At 43.5% G+C, this 15,862-nt stretch overlaps 1 protein-coding gene across 11 annotated transcripts in view; it reads right to left on the bottom strand.

Moving 5' to 3' along the window:
- KIAA1217 (KIAA1217 ortholog) overlaps nt 1-15,862 on the bottom strand; it is a 954,123-nt gene that overhangs the window by 190,013 nt on the left and 748,248 nt on the right. For all 11 annotated transcript variants that reach the window (XM_077490971.1, XM_077490980.1, XM_077490973.1 and 8 more), the window contains one exon: nt 5,618-5,816. In XM_077490971.1, the coding sequence (XP_077347097.1) occupies nt 5,618-5,816 (199 nt within the window). The remainder of the gene's footprint in view (nt 1-5,617; nt 5,817-15,862) is intronic.

The following is a 15,862-nucleotide window of genomic DNA, read 5'->3' as shown; positions in this document are numbered from 1 at the left end:
TGTTTTGCCTTTCATTTCTATTTTAACCACTTGCTTACTGAACACTTACTACCCCCTCCTGCCCAGACCAATTTTCAGCTTTCAGTGCTGTCACTCTTTGAACGACAATTGCGCGGTCACAACACTGTACCCAAATTAATTTTTTCCCCACAAATAGAGCTTTCTTTTGGTGGAAAATTTGTTATATAATTTTGCAAACAGGTATTTTTTTTCTTTCATTGATGTACTCTGATAGGCTGCATTGATGGGCACTGATGAGGTGGCACCAGTGGGCACTGTCTGGTGGCACTGGTGGGCACTGAGAGGTGGCACTGAAGGGCACTAATAGGTGGCACTGATAGCTAGCACTGATGGACACTGATAGGTGGCAGCGATGGGCACTGGTAGGTGATACTGATGGGCAGCACTACTGGGTGGCACTGATGAGGCACTGTTTGGCACCACTGGTGGGCACTTATAGGTGGCACTCGTGGGCATTTATAGGTGGCACTGATATGCAGTGGTGGGCACTGATTTGTGGCACTGATATACACTGTGTGCACTCGCAGGTGGCACTAGCTGGCAGCACTGGTGGGCACTGATGGTAGGACTGATGTCCCTTACACAGAAGCCGGTGATTGTTTTTTTTTCTCCTCACGCTGTCAGTGTGAGGAGAAAAAAAAACTGATTACTGATCTTCTGTTTACATCACGTTATCAGCTGTCATTGGCTGACAGCTGATCATGTGGTAAGGGGCCGGGATCTGTGATCACCCAAGTCTCATTGACTCAGTGATCACAGAGGGGAGCGTGCAAAGGGGTTGTTTTACAAGGTGATCGTTTACAATCACTTTAAATATATTCTTCAATAGCCGCTAATGATATAAACCCACTTTGTGAAACCAAATTTTATTACAAACCCATATACAATATTATCTTGCTAAAGTAGCAGAGACATCACCACTATCCTGCACATACCTTCAGCAGAGCTGTGGATTAGACCCGGCGGGTCCTCCTACCACCGACTGCCTGCAGAAAACTACAGGGTAGGAGGTACAAGACCAGTCATCAGTGTTCATTTTGACTTCAAATTTCAATTTAGTTTTAGTCTTTTTACTACAATGCCATTTTAGTTTTAGTCGTATTTTAGTCTTTTTGACCAAAATGCCATTTTAGTTTTAGTCATATTTTAGTCATCTCAATTGTTTTAGTAATTTTTTAGTCGACTAAAATAGTATTAATTTAGTCAACATAAATAACACTGCGAGTCACCCTGCTCTAGGAGAAACAGCAGAATGGGCTGGCCTTTATTAAAAAGTGCAGGAGTTGTTTCATGCTGGATTATTGCATGGATTTGGAAGAAATACATAAAGAACTCCAAGAATAATGATGGCAGGTTAATTGGCTTGTGCCTAAATTGGCCCTAGTATGTGTATGTATGGGAGTTAGGGACATTCGATTCTAAGTTTGTTGAAGGCCGGGACTGATGTGAATGTACAACATACATGTAAATTGCTGCGTTAATTGTCAGCACTATACAAATACTTCAAATAAAGAATACACAGCCCAGGTTTTAGCTTTGGAACAAGGCATCATTAACCTCTTTAGCTGCAGAAACAGTGGGGAAATTCATCCTCAAAAATCAAAGCAGAAACTCTTCTCCCCCTAGGAGCCGTTTACCATCCTTTTTAATCTCAAATATACACACAGAGCAAAAACTCGGGAGAAGGGAATGCAAAGTGCTAAAACCTAAGTTAACCACTTCAGCTCCAGAAGGTTTTACCCACTTCCTGACCAGTACGGCACTTCACCACTTTAACTGACAATTGCGCCGTCGTGCGAAGCTGTACCCAAATAAAATTGATGTACTTTTTTCCCACAAATAGAGCTTTCTTTTGGTGGTATTTGATCACCTCTGCGGTTTTTATTTTTTGCGCTATAAAAAAAAGGCTGACAATTTTAAATAAAAAACAATATTTTTTGACTTTCTGCAATAAAACATTCTCAATAAAAAACTTTAGAAAATCTAATTTCTTCATCAATTTAGGCCAGTATGTATTCTTCTACATATTTTTGGTAAAAAAAAATAAAAAAAAAAAATCACAATAAACGTGTATTGATTGGTCTGCACAAAAGTTATAGCGTCCACAAACTATGGGATAGATTTAGGGACTTCTTTTTTTTTTTTATTGTTTTTACAAGTAATGGCAGCGATCAGCAATTTTTTAGCAGGACTGTGACAATGCGGCAGACAAATTGGACACTAAGTGACACTTTTTGGGGACCAGTGACACCAATACAGTGATCAGTGCTAATAAAAATGTACTGTCACAGTAGGAATAACACTGGCAGGGAAGGGGTTAACACCAGGGGCGATCAAGGGGTTAAGTGTGTCTCTGAGAGGTGCTTAATAACTGTGTGGGGAATGGATACACTGGAGGAAAAGAGAGATTCGTGTTCAGCTTAGCTAAAACACAAGATCTCTCTTTTGCTCCCTGACAGATCAGCGTTCTGCCCTGTTTACATAGGCAGACCGCTGCTCTGTCTGTCCAATGAACAACTGGTGGGTCACGATGCCCGCCGGGCCGCCGGACCCGCTAATCGGCTCCTGCTGTGTTCAATAACAGCGTGAGCGGCGCTCCAGCGTGGTGCATGCCCACTACACCGTGGCCACAAAATCATGTACAGGTACATGATTTTGCGCAGCCGGGCTGCCCTGCCACAGTATATATGCGGTGGGCAGTCTGGTAGAGGTTAAAGGACTCCAGTGCTTGCTTGTGAACGTTGAGGATGAATTTCTTCACAGTGATTGCAGCTGCGGAGGTTACTGAGCTTGTCATAGTGCTCATTTACTGCATGTTAAGTGTATGTAAATATTTGACTGTCCATAGCCTGGCGACAAGTGCACTGTGAGGAATTATTTACAGGTCAAAACTATACAAACTATAATATATATATATATATATATTTATTTATTTATTTAGTTATATTATATTTGCATAAAATGCAGAATATACATGTCATTTGTACTTTGCTTAGCTCAGGTTTTAGCTTTACACCTTCTCCCCCCTAAAAGAGAGACACTTCTCCCCCCTAAAAACAGTTTACCATCCCTTTATTCTGTAATATACACACAGAGGAAGGACTCTGTGAGAGGGAAGTGCAAAGTGCTAAAACCTGACTTAAAGCGGGGTTCCGCTTAAAAAAATAAAAAAAAATATTTAAAAGTCAGCAGCTACAAATACTGCAGCTGCTGACTTTTAATAATCTGACACTTATGTGTCCTGGGGTCCAGCGTTCCGGGGGATCGAAGCCCTGCTCCCCCCCCCCCCCCCCCCACTTGGCATTGTAACTGTGGGTGCCTGGCTGTGGCTTCACAGCCGGGCACCCACTGCGTATGTACAACCGGCGCCGCGCCGTGATTGGCCGCGCAATCATCTGGGACCTGTGACGTGTCCCAGATGATTGACAAGAGGGACGGGGCAGAGCTGATCTCCCTTCTTGCACCGAGGGAAGTGACGTCAAGAGCCCAGGCGCCGAAGGAGGCAGACTACGAGGGACCCCCTAGCAACAGGCATTTAGAGGTGAGTGAATAAAAATATTCTCAAAATTATTTTATTTTTTTATACACATAAATGCCATTTTATTTTTTTGATTTTTTTGGGGGGGTGGAACTCCACTTTAAGCAACTCCAGTGCTTCTTCGTGAACTTTGAGGATGAATTTCTTCACAGTGATTGCAGCTGCAGAGGTACAGTGACTGAGCTTGCTATAATGCTCATTTACTGCTTGTTAAGTGTATGCAAATATTGGACTGTCCATAGCCTGACCACAGGTGCGCTGTAAGGAATAGTTTACAGGTCAAAACCCCTTTAAGCAGCAGAAAGAAAAAAAAGTTTAAACAAACAACGAAAAACAAAATACAAAATTGGTCATTACAAATACAAAATTGGTCATTACAGTTAATTCACATTATTTGCACATGCCTCACGATCCTAATCATGTGCCCTGGTGTAATGCTGTAATTTCACATGATAATGATAATGAGGTACTCAGAACGAGTCCTAAGGGTGAGATTATAGAATATTAATGTCTTTGCTGCAGTACTTAAATTGCCTCAACCCTCCATGATGGCTGACTTAGTATCAAGGGCTGTGAATGCCTGGAATATTAATAATCATCATTTATTCTGATCTACTGTTGACAGTGTATACTCCAGCGCGTGTAGAGGAATAACCAAAACCCGATAAATCTGGGGATCGAGCATTTACAGTGCAGGTTCTGAGGTTTACCAAGAGAAGTAAGGCTAACTGGCTTCTTAACACTTCACAGCAACATAATGATATGATACACTTCAAGGGTTGCTTCAGGCATTTTAAAATAAAATAAAAAATACTGGTTTCACACGACTCACAACAATGTTCCCTTCACTCCCCGGTTGGAAAGAAAAGACTGTTCCTACCAGGAGGAATGCTGGGATGTTGCACGGATTAGGGATGTAATGATATCAGGCTCTCACCCCTCCTGGGCCCAACTCCTCCTGCTATAGGACTCACTTTGGAAGAGCAAGCTATCCATTACAAAGTGGAAAAACTTTTTCTCAGTCTAGTAGGAATTTGCATGGAAAACATAACATACATACAGTATATTGTCAAAAGTATTGGGACACCTGCCTTTGCATGAACTTTAATGGCATCCCAGTCTTAGTCCGTAGGGTTCAATATTGAGTTGGCCAACCCTTTGCAGATATAACAGCTTCAATTCTTCTGGGAAGGCTGTCCACAAGGTTTAGGAGTGTGTCTTTGGGAATGTTTGACCATTCTTCCAGAAGCGCATTTGTGAGGTCAGGCACTGATGTTGTACAAGAAGGCCTGGCTCGCTGTCTACACTCTAATTCATCCCAAAGGTGCTCTATTGGGTTGAGGTCAGGACATTCAAGTTCCTCCACCCCAAACTCTCTCATCCATGTCTTTATGGACCTTGCTTTGACGGTCCAAATCATTTGGTGGAAGGGGGATTATCTTGTGGGGTACCTTGATGATCCAAATCATTTGGTGGGAGGGGGGTTATGGTGTGGGGTACCTTGATGATCCAAATCATTTGGTGGGAGGGGGGTTATGGTGTGGGGTTGTTTTTCAGGGTTTGGGCTTTACCCATTAGTTCCAGTGAAGGGAAATTTTAAGACGTCAGAATACCAAGACATTTTGGACAATTTCATGCTCCCAACTTTGTGGGAACAGTTTTAAGGATGGCCCCTTAATTGAGAGGGGAGGAGCTTGACTGACCTCAACCTGATAGAACACCTTTGGGAGTGGAGACTGTGAGCCAGGCCTTCTTGTCCACATCAGTGCCTGACCTCACAAATGCGCTACTGGAAGAATGGTCAAACATTCCCAAAGACACTCCTAAACCTTGTGGGCAGCCTTCCCAGAAGAGTTGAAGCTGGTATAGCTGCAAGGGGTGGACCAACTCAATATTGAACTCTACGGACTAAGACCAGGATGCCATTCCTTTTCATGTGCTTGTAAAGGCAGGTGTTGCAATACTTTTGACAATAGAGTGTACATACACACACACACACACACACACACACACACAATGATACACATAATTTAAAACAACGTGAAGTGTTTTTCTCACCTGACATCACTTAATTCGTAATAGATATTTCTGCCGTCGTCTTTGATATATATGGCTGTGCTGGGGGACTCCAGTACCTTCATTGTAAGCTGCTGAGGGAAGGCACTTACGAACAGGGCACGTATGGTGTCTACACTGGTTATTTCATTCGGCATCTGCAGCTTTTTGGTGTCCTCCCCATATTGCAGAAAGAGCACACCTGCAACAATAAAAAAAACGTTCATTAGATAATGATGACTATTTTCAGTCCACTTTAAAGTGATGATCCTTTTCACAATGTGAGAATGACATGATAACTCAGCAATACAAAGAAATCGCAAATCTGTGTTGGGCTCATCCTTCATTTTCTAATGAGCAGCCTCGATGGATGTGGGATGGTAGCACCATATTCCTGTAGGCCGGGTTCACATATGTGCGGCCACGTTTTCCAGCCCTGGATCCGGTACGTTTCTGTTCACCGGTTCAGGTGCGATTTAGGTCCAAATTTTTTTGCCCGAATTTGGACCTGAACCTGGGCACATAAAACGCAGAGGACCCTTTTGGAACCCGCATCGCAGCTGCCACAGACATGTGTGAACTGGCTTAATTGAGAGTAAAATCCGCATTCAATTCGCACATTTGTGAACCTGGCCTAAAGGATAAGTTCACCTTTAGGCCTCATGCACACTGGACATTATAAAAAGGTCAGTAGCATTAGCTGTAGAAAGCTGTAGCTGTAAAGTGAGTTTTTCAGCGTTTTTCCAGTGGCATTTTTCAGCGTTTTTTTTTAGCAAAACTATACTCCTATAAAAGCTCATGGCTCAAAAACACTGATAAACACAGAATAGCAGCTTCTTTTTTAGCTTTCATCAGAGTTAGAGCATTTTTACAGCTGGAAAACTGTTTTTTTCCCCTTGCTGGGGAGTTCATTGGCGGCAGAAAAAAACACCAAAAACAGCTGCTTTAAAGCGGGAGTCCACCGGGACTCCGCGTTTTTTTTTTTTTTTAAAAGCCAGCAGCTACAAATACTGCAGCTGCTGACTTTTAAAATAGTGACACTTACCTGTCCAGCGCGCCCGCGATGTCGGCACCCGAAGCCGATCGCTAGGTCGTCTGTCGGGTCCTGCCGCCGCCATCTTGGGTATGGGAATCAGGAAATGGAGCCTTTCGGCTTCATTTCCCGGTTCCCTACTGCGCATGCGCGAATTGTGCTGCGCAATAAGGACGCTCCCCGCTGCCTCTGGGAGCTGTGTGTTTCCCAGCAGGCAGCGGGGCACTTGCGGGAAGGGGCGGGCACTTGCTGAAAGGGGCGTAAGTTACGCCCCTTTCCGCAGAGAGCTGTCCCGGAAGTGGGTGCAGTTACCTGGATTATCCAGGTAACTGCACCCCCCTCCCCCCTGAAAGGTGCCGATTGTGGCACCAGAGGGGGGGAGGGTTCCGATGAGCGGAAGGTCCACTTTAGGGTGGACCTCCGCTTTAAAAACGTCCAGTGTTCATGAGGACATGAAGAAAAAATATTAAATGCACATAGTTTTGCAGACATGTTCTCAGGCTTTCAGCCTGTACCTCTTTATGGACTTTCTGTTTGAAAGGCAAAGGCCATGTCAGTGGACTATGAGAGCGCTCGCCAGCGCCCCCCGCAGTCCACTGAAACCACAAGTGCCACTGTGGTTCTTGCAGTTTATTCATTCATAGGAATCTGTAAATAATAGGTGGGCTTGTGTGGGCGGAGCCACGCATAGCCACACTGTTTTTAGCCACTTGAGTTTTGGAAGATTTTACCCGCTTCATGACCAGGCCATTTTTTGCTATTTAGCACTGCAATTCTGTACACAAACAAAATTTATATCATGTTTTTTTACACAAACAGAGCATTCTTTTGGAGGTATTTGATCACCACTGGGTTTTTTATATTTTGCGATATATATAAAAAAAAAGCCAAAAATTTGGGGGGAGGGGGAATTTTTTTACAAAACATATCCAATAACAAAGAAAAATCAAAATTCTTTATAAAATTTCTTTATAACTTGTATGCAAAATGTATATGTCTTTGATAAAGAAAAATCCCAATAAGCCCTTGTACACACGGTCGGAGAATCCGTCGGAATGTGTCCTATCGGACCGTGTTGTCGGATAATCCGACTGTGTGTGGTATGCATCGGACTGATTCCATCGGAATATCCGTCGGACCCAATTTTACAACTTGTTGGAAATATTTTCCGACCAACTGGTTCGAGCGGACATACCCTGATCGTGTGTAGAGAATTTTGATCGGACCAAGTGCCACGCATGCTCCGATCAAATTCCTACATCAAAGCTATTGGCTACTAGAGTGAACGTAGTCCCATCTTAACGAAATTACATCATCACGTTCTGAATGATCGGATTTTTCGACAACTTAGTCCGACCGTGTGTATGCAACAGTTTCGGACAAGATCCGACAGACAAAATCCGACGGATTTGGTTGTCGAAATCTCCGACCATGTGTACAGGGGCTAAGAGTATATTGATTGGCTTGCGCAAAAGTTATAGTGCCTACAAACTATGGGATATATACTGGAATTGGGGGAATGGGGAAAAAGGGGGCAGGAGTTGGAGCGTGTTACATGCTTCAACCTCATTACAGGTGGAATATGTAACGTCACGTGTTCCAAAGGTGAACTCAGCCTTTAACTTGGTGTCCACCTATTTGTTTTATCTTAAGATTGAATTGATGTACACAGGACGTATGTAGTATGTCCTGGCCTTCTGTTCCATTGCTGCTACCCAAGCCCCTTGGCACTTGCCAGCAGTTTCTGGCAGTCAAAATTATAGCCTTGATATATAAGAGATTATGCAACTAGCTTCAAATCTCCAGAAGTAGGATCACTGAAAAGGTTGTCTGTCTGTCCCCACAGAATTGCTGAAACCTCAATTGCTAGCGATGGGAGTCACATCTCACTGCCTCGGCTACAGAGAAAGTGAATTCCCAGGGACAAAACAGACAATCTCTTAGCGATCCTGCCACTGTTGATTTTGACAAATTGCCAGCAGCAGGATCGCTAGCGGCAGAGTCACCTGTGTGTCACCAGACTAAATATAGCAGCTGCAGAAGCTGCTGCCGTCAAAAAATAAGACCATCTGATACAGTGTTTATAACACTGTTCAGACGCAGGATACAGAGATACAGAGCAATGTTACTTGTGGATCTACTCGATTTTATCTGCAGATCACAAGCAGAGATGGGCCCAGGTCTGGTCCAAACTTCTGCTGGTCTATTACTCTCATCCACTGCTGTCCAAGCAAATGCAGCCAGGGCCTTCCATACCATGCACCTGCACATACACAAGGGGGTTTGGATGCTTGTGACATCATTGACCTAATAAGGTCATTCGGCTGCTTAGGCTTCTGTGAGCTGCACTGACCCTTGGTACTAGGCTCCGTTCACACCGGAGCGATCCAGATCCATTTGGGTTTATAATTCTTTAAAATTGTTGAGAAATGAAGAATACAGAGTACACATATCCCACATAGGTACAAAGGGGAGCTTGAGTGATGGAAATTGAGAAACCACTAATGCCGCGTACACACGACTGGACTTTCTGGCAGAAAAGGTCCACTGGTCTTCGTGACAGACTTTTGGTGGAGTTCCAACGGACTTCCGAACGAACGGACTTGCTCACACATGAATGGACTAAGTCCGTTCCAAAGTCCGTTTGTTTTGAAGGTGATGATGTAAGACGGGACTACAAAAAGGAAGTTCAATAGCCAGTAGCCAATAGCTTCCCAGTATACAGAAGAACGTTTTTCCCGATAGGAATTGAGTCAGTTGGACAGATTTGAAACATGTTCTATTTCTAAGTCCATCTGATTTTTTTTTATGAAAAACAATCGGATTAGCCCACACACAATCGGAATGTCCGACGAACTGATTCCGTCGGACCTAGTCTGCCGGAAAGTCCGGTCGTGTGTACGTGACATTACTCTCCCCACATTCACAGCACAAGCAATGCTGACATCTAGGGATTGTATTGCTTCTACCCCACCAACTATGGCTGTTGTCAGACTGGAAAATCTGACACTGGCGGGGAATCCACCTAAAACAGGATCACTAAAAGCATTCACCACCTTCTACGACGTTGCTCCTTCACGGGCCGATATACTGCAGAATCTTTCTAGCCAGCTACAGATGAAGTGATTCCATAGAGGCAGGTCTGAGGTTACTTTGCTCTCCAAGAAACTCACTAGAAAAGCCGGCCATAGACAATGCAAAAATTGCTCAATTCCCCCATCAACACAGTTATGCCCCATACACACGATCTGATTTTCCGACAACAAATGTTGGATGTGAGCTTGTTGGTGGAAAGTCCAACCGCGTGTATGCTCCATTGAACATTTATTGTCGGACTTTCCACCAACAAATGTTGGCTAGCAGGTTCTCAAATTTTCCGCCAACAAATGTTTGTTGTAGGATTTTCTGATCGCTTGTACACAAGTCCGTTGCACAAAAGTCCACGCATGCTCAGAATCAAGTACGAGCCGAAATCGCTCCGTCTTGTAAAATTAGTGACTGTAATAGAGCTATCACGTACGTCTTGTACGTCACTATGTTTGTAATTGTTGGCCAACATTTGTGTTACCGTGTGTATGCAAGACAAGTTGGAGCCAACAACCTTTATTGTTGGAAAGTCCGATCGTGTGTATAGAGCAGTGATGGCGAACCTTGGCACCCCAGATGTTTTGGAACTACATTTCCCATGATGCTCATGCACTCTACAGTGTAGTTGAGCATCATGGGAAATGTAGTCCCAAAACATCTGGGGTGCCAATGTTCGCCATCACTGGTATAGGGCATAAGTGTTGATGGGGGAATCCCTTCCGCGGAGATATAGTGTTCTCCCAGCAGGGGGAACCGTCCCTGCTGGGAGAGCACAGTGAATATTGCCAGAGTTATAGCCGCTGACAATAATTGCATTAGAAATTCAACATGCTGGTTGTACAACAATCAAATCGGGTACAATCAGCCTGCCCATAGATAGTGTGAATCTCAGCCGTTTTCAACAGAGACCGGCTGAGATTCAAACTATCTATGGGCATTCTGATTGTACCCAATTTGATTGTTGTACGACTCGGGTACAACCAGCATGCTGAATTTTTAATATGATTCGAACCATCTATGGTTGGCTAAACAGGATCGCTAGTGTTATATGGGATTGCTTGAAAGGTGCCACCAAGCTGCTTTGAAGCAAATAGAGCAGTTTCTGAACACAGAATAGCCTAAGCTAAACTGCTTAAAGCGGTTTTGTACCTAAAATTTTTTCTTCTTCTTATTTAAAGCACATGCTAACATACTTACAGTAATGAACACTTGAATAAAATATTATTCAGTACTTACCTTATATTTCTGATGTTTGTGCTGACTTCCGGGCTGTCCTCCCGTGGGAGTAGGCGTGGTTATCGGCCTCGCAATGGTCCCTGGGAAATTTCTAAGCTATTTCCCAAGAATCCATGGGGGACATAGTAATGCCGAAATCTCGTGAGATTTCGGAAGGAGGACGCCGGTCACGTGACGGGGGCGTGTCCGAAATTGCCATTTTCAAAGTGGGCAGGCAGCTATATCTGCCATTACCACTATAGCACTTTTACAGCGCTGCTCACTGCTATCAGTGAGCATGCGCGAGATGGAGCGGTGGATGCTGGGAGCCGAGCGTCATAGAATACAGGAAGTAAATGCCTGTGGGCTTCAGACGCCCACAGTAAAAATGTAAACCGCCGGACTGCTTTTTTAAAAGTTATCCAAAGCAAAAAAATCGTCACGCCGGGGGTCAAAAACACGCCGATCGTGAATGCTAAGAGACGGTAGGAATCGCCCACCAGTGACACAGGTAAGAAAAAAACAAAACCGCAGCGGAATCCCGCTTTAATTTGCTGGATAAGCAAAATTGAGAATTCGTTTTTCAAAACTTTCTATGAAAATCAGGACTTTCTTTCAAAACTAGCCATTTTGATAAACTGTTGATAGGAAAGGCCTATATTTATGGGGGTTTTTAAGGATCATTTATTTGACTCTTAAAGATTGAGGAAGCCCTTTTCCATCCTCCCAGAATGGCTCTTGTACCAAAGAAATGGCCCCTTATCAGCCTCATTATTTTATGTTTACTTCCAAACAACAAAAAAAAAAGCAATTTTTATACGCAAAAAGGATATATTGATTGGTTTGCGCAAAAGTTATAGCATCTCCAAAACAGGGGATTAGATGTATGGCATTTTTATTATTATTATTATTTTTTTACTAGTAATGGCAACAATCTGTGATTTTTATCGGGGCTGCGACATTATGGCGGACACATCAGACACTTTTGACACATTTTTTAAACCATTGACAATTATACAGTGATCAGTGCTATAAAAATGCACTGATTACTGTAAAAATGTCACTGGCAGGTAAAGGGGTTTACACTAGGGGCCGATCAAGGGGTTAACTGTGTTCCCTATGTGTGTTTCTAATTGTAGGGTGGATTGGGACTGTGTAGGAGGAGAGAGAGATTGGTGTTCATACATAGTATGAACACACGGTCTGTCTCCTCTCCCCTGAAAGAACTGGGATGTCTGTGTTTACACACACAGATCCCGGTTCTCGCTCTGTCACGAGCGATCGCGATAGCCTGTCAGTCATCGTGCCTGCCGGGGACACGAGCGCCCCTAGTGGCCAAAAGGCAAAGCAACGTAAGGTAACGTCTTTTCGCTCAGTCGTGCCATTCTGCCACAATAAAACTGCAGCGGCTGGTCGTCAAGCGGTTAAAAGTTCTTCAACTTTCTGAAACCTCCATCCTAATCTGTCTCTGCTATGGATGGGATTCTTTATAGACTCAAATGTTCTTGCCTGTTTGCATCCCCATTGATTCAGCTTGTTGATATGTGAATGACTTATGTGTGCAATTACAACAATGAATTAGTCTCTTCACTTCAGTCTTTAAAATTAAAAGACATTTATCTAGTAGTCCTATTTTCAGAAATAAATGTACTGAGATATTCCTCTGAGAAAAATTGCTCTTTTTTTTTTTTTTGTATTGATCGTTCCAATGGGTTATATATTCTTTATAGAGGCATATTTAAAGAGTAACTCCACTTTTGTTGAGAAAACCAAACAGTCCTCTGCATTATACACATTTCAAGGTTTTTAGCAAATGGGAAGCATCTACTCTGTAGATAAGAAGACAGGATACCACTAATGGGGTGAAGAGTGGCTCAGTGGTTAGCACTTATGCTTTGCAGCTCGGGGGTGCTGGGTCCAGGATGCTATCTGCATGGAGTTTGCGTGTTTGTATGGTGTATGCTGGTTTCCTCCCACACTCCAAAAACATGCTGGTATGTTAACTGGCTCCTGTCTACATAGTCACTGGTATGTGTGCAGGCCCGTCTTTAAGGCAGGGCAAAAGGGGCAGCTGCTCTGGGCCCTGTCATTGTTGTGGGGCCCAAAACAGCTGCCTCATACTTGCCAACTATCTCAGTTTAAATTTCCTTGTCCCTTGAAGTTTTAGTCCTGTGCTGTGTCCCGATATCTCAGTGCGAAGTGCTGGTCCTAATGCTGCCCAGCTCTTCCCTATTGATGTGTACAGATTACTCACCTGCAGACCCTGTGTTTACATGTAAATAACCGGCATTCATATGTAAATAGCGGCAGTAATACTAAGTAAATAGCTGCGGCCAGTGGCATTGATATATAAATAAAGGTGGCATTCATATGTATATCATGCTCCCCTGCAGTGAGGAGATGATGTGCTGTAACCTCTAGCAACTAATCAGTGAGCCGTAATGTGTGCTGTAACCTCTAGCAACCAGTCAGTAAGCAGTAATGAAATGCTGTAACTGCTGGCAACCAATCACAATTGCTGCCTGATCTGATACAGTAAACTGATTTTAAGTCTAGCTGCTATTTATTGTATGTCTCAGAGCAGGTGGAGAGTGAAATTGCCGGGGGGGGGGGGGTTTAATAAAATGTTTGCCCAGGGCCCAATCAATATTAAAGATGGCCCTGTATGTGTGTACAAATTGGCTATGCACATGCGTTGTCACATTTTTTATGGCAGTCTCAAGCTGAGCCAATTGGGGCCAATTCTATGGAAAAAAAGCTTTCAAGCATATCAGACATGGTGGGGTTGATTTACTAAAGGCAAAATGACTGTGCACTCTGCAAGTGCAGTTGCTCCAGAACTTAGTAAATGAGCTCTGAGGACTTCCATCTTCCAATCATATGTAAGCAAAAATGCTGTTTTTTTTATTTTTATTTTTATTTTCCTTGCACGTGATTGGGTATTCTTTGCAAAGTGAAGCTTTAACTAATTTAATAAGCTCTGGAGCAACTGCACTTTCAGAGTACATGGCCTTTTTGCCTTTAGTAAATCAATCACAGTGTCTACCTACAGAATTATTAAGAATCAGATAAAATTGCATGGATGTATTCATACATATATTTAAACATTAGTTTCCCCACACTGATGGAAAGGGGAAGTGTTAACGGGGTATACTAGTAGGTTGTAATTTCTACTAGGGGATCTATTCCACATTTATTTTAAAATTACTGCCTTCTCCAAACAGGCAGGGCTTGAAGGAGCGTGCACAAGGAGCCAATAATGGTATGCTGAAGAGCAAGGAGCATGATCATGTTAGATTAACTGTAGTGCAAATCTGCAAAATGCAAAAAGCACAAAAAATGCATAGGTGTGAATCCAGCCTAAAACTGGAGCACTCAGAATTTGGTGCAGCTGTGCATGGTAGCCAATCAGCATCTAACTTCAGTTTGTTCAATTAAGCTTTGACAAAAAAACTGAAAGCTGATTGGTTCTATGCAGAGTTGCCCCAGATTCTGTAATCTGCTTATCATATATGGATTTCTAATGCCCCGTACACAAGATCCGAATATCGTACGACCGATTGTACGACTGTTGAATAGCTAAATAAAGTCACGAAAATTCTCGTACGATAGAAGAAAAAAAAATCGGAAGTGATGTCATGTGTTGTAATGTATTTGTATTCTATTTTCAGACGACAACTATACTGACTAAATGAAAATCGTACGATCTGGAATCGTACGAGGAAAATTTCCATGCATGTCCGATCGAATAATATCAGATGAACGGTCGTGACCGGCTGTCGAAAGTAGTGTACACACGAACCGAAAATCGAACGATCCTTCCTCGGACGACCGTTTTCATACGATATTCGGATCGTGTGTACGGGCCATAAGTAGAGTAAGGCCGCGTACACACGGGCGGACTATCCGTCCAACTAAGTCCGTCAGACAATCCGACAGACAGTCCGTCCTACTTTTGAATGAACGGACTTGACCACACACGACGAACAGACAGTCCGCCGAAAACTTGCGCGATGACGTGTACAGCACGTACTACGGGACTAGAAATACGACGTCCAATACACTGCAATGCAACCTTCGGCCGTGCAAATCCTTTCTGAGCATGCGCCATACTTAGTCCGTCCAACTTGCCTACACACGAGCGGACTGTCCGCTGAAACCAAGTTTGGACGGACAATATTACGGAAATTCCGAAAGACTTAGTCCGCCAGACTGTCCGCTGAAAAAGTCCGCTGAAGCCCACACACGAGCGGATTGTCCGCTGAAACACGTTTCAGCGGACCAAGTCCGTCAGACAGTCCGCCCGTGTGTACGCGGCCTAAGTCCTGGTTCTCATTGGTGTGATTTGGCATGACATGCCAAATCAGCTGAAATTACCAGTAATGCCAGTGTCCGAAACGGTGCGACGCCGCATTTGCGACACCACACCGATTCCCAAAAGTCGTTTCTGTACTACTTTTTGCGATTTCGGGGGGTGCGATTTCCATTGACATCTGTGCAGAAATCCGCACAGATGTCTCTAAAATCGCCCCCGAAATCGGGACAGTGAACTCGCAGGATTTCATTCCCGCAGTCAGTGTGAACCAGGGCTAAACAGTGATTGGTTAATATGAGTTTCCGCATTTTCTACTTTGCCCTTGCACTTTTATTATTTTCACCCCATGTACATAGAGGAGTTCACCTTTGCTTTCCCATTAGTATAATGCCCTAAACAATCTACATGTAGCAAGTATAACAAACGCATTAATTTATTCACAAAAGCAGCCATAACGTAATGGTGAACGCATTAATAAAGTAAATTATGCAGTGATTAAAGCAGCAACATCTACAAATTTCTCTGTCACTGTCCTCAGGGGGAAGAGTAGCTTCTGACTTCCAGGATAATTTCACAGATAAATTCTGTAGCTTGCCAT

This window comes from Lithobates pipiens, unplaced genomic scaffold (genome assembly GCF_037356315.1).
Source record: "Lithobates pipiens isolate NorthernLeopardFrog02 unplaced genomic scaffold, aLitPip1_a1.2 Scaffold_19, whole genome shotgun sequence".
Classification (NCBI taxonomy): Eukaryota; Metazoa; Chordata; class Amphibia; order Anura; family Ranidae; genus Lithobates; species Lithobates pipiens.
Note: the sequence above shows the minus strand (reverse complement) of the source record. Positions and strands in the feature narration are given on the sequence as shown.